General features: G+C 47.6%; 1 protein-coding gene across 1 annotated transcript in view; it reads right to left on the bottom strand.

Annotated features, from left to right (window-relative positions):
- Nucleotides 1-495: 495 nt before the first annotated feature.
- The window catches only part of LOC119421076 (DNA replication licensing factor mcm5-like), a 5860-nt gene continuing 2364 nt past the window's right edge, over nucleotides 496-3991 (bottom strand). Inside the window, exons 2-9 of the mRNA XM_037688478.1 lie at nucleotides 2669-2795; nucleotides 2458-2586; nucleotides 1915-2087; nucleotides 1687-1842; nucleotides 1445-1614; nucleotides 1187-1358; nucleotides 743-854; nucleotides 496-660 (exon numbers count right to left, since the gene is read on the bottom strand). Coding sequence (XP_037544406.1) covers nucleotides 496-660; nucleotides 743-854; nucleotides 1187-1358; nucleotides 1445-1614; nucleotides 1687-1842; nucleotides 1915-2087; nucleotides 2458-2586; nucleotides 2669-2795 — 1204 coding nt within the window. The remainder of the gene's footprint in view (nucleotides 661-742; nucleotides 855-1186; nucleotides 1359-1444; nucleotides 1615-1686; nucleotides 1843-1914; nucleotides 2088-2457; nucleotides 2587-2668; nucleotides 2796-3991) is intronic.

Here is a 3991-nt window from a genome sequence, read left to right on the forward strand (position 1 = left end):
AAAAGTGGCAAAAGGCTTGCTAGAATCCCAAAGTCTCTAAAGGCTAGATAAATACTTAAAAGATTAAAAAATTAGCTGGCAGCTAAAAGTATTTAAAAGACTAGCTGGAAACAATAAGTAGCCATGAACTGACTAAAACCTAAAAGTAGCAAAAGACCAGCGAGAAGTTCTCAGAAGCAGAACAGTAGCTAAAAGCATCAAAATGGTTGCTAAAAGTTATTAGTAGCAGACTGATAGCAAAAAGCTAACAAGTAGCAAAAGCAGACGATGCAGCTGTATGCTGAAGATTTTAAAGAGAAAAGTTTTAGAAGTATTGAAGAGGTAAATATTTAAAATACTGTAGTTTAAAAGGACAACAAAAATCAGAGCACCCATCTCCTCGATGAGCTGAACATCTTGATATACGAACAGCTAAAATCTCAGAGTACGCAGAAACAGTCCGATTGGAAGAATAAAAAACAAGACGACGACGTGAATGCTGACTCAGCACTCCTGCTACCCAGGACTGAATCGCACCTTGTCGAACTCGTCGATGCAGACCACTCCCCCGTCAGCCAGCACCATGGCCCCGCCCTCCATGATGAACCCACGGGTGGTGGGGTCCCTCAGCACCGAGGCGGTGAGCCCCGCTGCGCTGCTGCCTTTACCCGACGTATAAACCTGCGGGCCACAGAGACACGGCTGAGCATCACAGCACTTCACTCCGCGGATTACAGATCCGCCCCGGAGGGTGAGAAATTACCCCGATGGGCGAGCATCTCTCCACGAACTTGAGAAGCTGAGACTTGGCTGTTCCGGGGTCTCCGAGCATCAGCAGGTTGATGTCGCCCCTGCGAGTGAGGCCGTCGGGCAGCCTGAAGACACAGAAACAAACGCCGCTTGAACGAGAGGACGCCTCGGTTACAGACGAGCTCAGGATCGATTCTGCAGGGTGACCAAATCGTTACACCTCCACCACCGTGTTGACGGCTGATATGGGGTTTGTGCTGATATGCTACGTTTAGTTGCTGTGCATTATGGGTAAACTTCTCTACTTTGGTCTCGTCTGTCTTCTGGGTCAGTGAGCCGTGCTGCCACGTTCTTTTCTTTCTCCTGAGAGCCCGTCCAAACACACCAGACTTTCCATTTTTCTGGCCGTCGTGTTCCGACACCTTCACAAACGAGCAGATCTGAAAGGCAGCCGCACCTCTTCCTCGAGCCTCCGAACAGCAAACAGGTGATGGCCTTCTTCAGGTCGTCGCTGCCGTAGATGGACGGAGCGATGGAGCGCGCCAGAGACTCGTAGACGTTCGGCGAAGCGGCGAGAGCTCTCAGCTCCTCTTCTTCCTGTGGAGACACCGACCCAGTGGCACCGCGGCCTGCAGGGGACAGAGCACGGACTGAAGCTGCATTCTAAAGGCAAACAAACAAACAAACAAACAAACAAACGCAAGTCGAAACCCACCTGCTCCCTCTGTGTCCACCTGGATGCCGACCACTCGCAGGTAGGACACCCGGATCCCGACGCCGACACCTTTCTCTCTGCCTTTGGCCTTGGCAGCAGCCACTTTCTTGATCGAGTAGATGCCCATGATGGTCACCCTGTTGCCGGGGACAACACGGTCGCACAGGTACCTGGAAGAAGAGGAGATCAGTTCACACCGCCCGCCCTGGACTGAGCGTCTCCATCAGAGACGACTCCTCTACCTGTCGCAGTAAAGCTGCAGGTGGCGGGGCATCTCTCCGTGAGGCACAGCGTCCGGAGACTCCTGCAGACGGAGCGTCTGGAAGTCGACGCAAACGCAGCGGTCCGGGATGATGAAGTACGGGTCCACGGGGCACTTCACCCTCACGGCATTCTCGCTGAGGGAGGACAGCTCGTTAGAGTTCACGCGGCTCGGTGCTGAAACAAACCGTCCTTCCGGTCACGCCCACCTGTTGCACTTGCGGGGCAGAGCGTAACCCTGCAGGCCCGGGGGCAGGGGGATGTTGTTGATGACGGCGCGGCAGCCGCGACACTGCAGACACACCTTGGTGGCCTTCGCCTTGACCCCCGTGGCCGAGATGATGATGCCGTGCACCTTCACCAGACGGGACACCTGCTCCGACTGCACGAGAGGAAAATTAGATGAGAAATGATGAAGTCCTAGCCGTTTTTGGTCGTCCGTTGATGTGACAGAAAAGATCTTGAGTGCTCAGAGCATGTGTCGAGGATGAATCTGAGCTACTTCATTAAAAAGCATCTAGAAAACTGACCGAGGCGCAGCGTTTATTGTGTTGGCTAATGTTTATTTATGGCAGCCATCTTGAATTGAGACGGCTTCCAAAATCAGTCGCTTATAGATGCTGACCCATAACTTACAGCGAGTTTCGTTAACATTTGTTCCGTGGTTCATGACGTAATTTACAAACATGTCTACACAAACAACGGTATTTTCCTTTAGACTTTTTGCGGGCGATAAAAACCAAAAGAGGCACCTTGAGGCTGCGAATGGAAGCATGGTGAGCGTCGCTCTTCAGCATGACCTGGATGTCCTGCACAGTCTCCTCCCCGACAGGTCGAGGACGAGTCACCTCGTCGGCCACCTCTTTAGCAGCTTCTTCCAGCTTTATTTTAAAACAAACAAATAAATTAAGAGGAAAGGAGCGAATGCTGAACGAACAATGACTCAACAAATGGGAGGCTCACCAGCGGCAGGTTGTCAGTAGGCAGTTTGTAAAGACAGTCGGACAAATCTTCATCGAAGCTGGCCAGGTCCTCCAACTCCACCTCCACCCAGTACTCCCCCAGGGTGTAATGTCGCTTCAGCTCATCCCTGGAATAAAAACAGCAATGGGTCACGGTGTGGAGAAAAAGACCAACACTCATAGTAAACTACAAGATCTCACACAAGCAGATAAACGACTTCTCATTGGTGTTTGTGTACAAGCCGAGTCAGCATTACACAGATTTTTAATTTACTGTAAGCTTTTTTTTTTTAATAACTCAACTCTTTGTGCCATTTCAGCTGTTCATACATCAAAACATGTTCGTATGTTACATGTTCACAAACAGGTCTCTCTTGTAAACGAGTCCTCGTGGCTCAATGAGACTAACCTGTTGAAATAAAGGTTGAACTGGAAAAAAAGTTGAATATAACAAACGTCAGATCATTCAGGAAGTGCGTCCTGAGACGTTTGGTTTACTAACTTTACTTTAAAAATATTTTATCCACATAAATACTTAAAAAAAAATCTTAATTCCTTAGAAAATCTTGTCTTTGAAGTCTGCTCCAGCATACCTGCTTTATTATAATCTTCTTATGCTACATTTAGCTTCTAGCTAGCCTTTTACTACATCAAGCTTTTAGCCTGATCAAACTTTAGCTAACTTTTGCTTTAGCTTCCAGCTAGCCTTAAGCTAAGTTTAGCTTCCCGCTAGCCTTAAGCTAAGTTTAGCTTCCCGCTAGCCTTAAGCTATGTTTAGCTTCCCGCTAGCCTTAAGCTATGTTTAGCTTCCCGCTAGCCTTAAGCTAAGTTTAGCTTCCCGCTAGCCTTAAGCTAAGTTTAGCTTCCCGCTAGCCTTAAGTTAAGTTTAGCTTCCCGCTAGCCTTAAGTTAAGTTTAGCTTCCCGCTAGCCTTAAGCCATGTTTAGCTTCCAGCTAGCCTTAAGCCATGTTTAGCTTCCCGCTAGCCTTAAGCCATGTTTAGCTTCCAGCTAGCCTTAAGCCATGTTTAGCTTCTAGCTAGCCTTAAGCCATGTTTAGCTTCTAGCTAGCCTTAAACTATGTTTTGCTTCTAACTATAATTTTGGCTACATCTAGTTTTTAGTTAGCCTTAAAATAATTTTAGTTAACTTTTAGCATTATTTAGCTTCTAGCCAGCTGTATGCAACTTTTAGCTGGACTTTTGCTTAATTTAGTTGCATTTGTGTACCTTTTGGCTTTTTACAAGGTATTTGCAACTCTCAGCTATCTTTTTGTTTCATTTATGTTAAAGTTAGCCTTTCCTTACTTTTAGTTTCCAGTTACCT

The sequence above is a fragment of the Nematolebias whitei genome, chromosome 15 (assembly GCF_014905685.2).
Source record: "Nematolebias whitei isolate Nwh7 chromosome 15, NemWhi1, whole genome shotgun sequence".
NCBI lineage: Eukaryota > Metazoa > Chordata > Actinopteri > Cyprinodontiformes > Rivulidae > Nematolebias > Nematolebias whitei.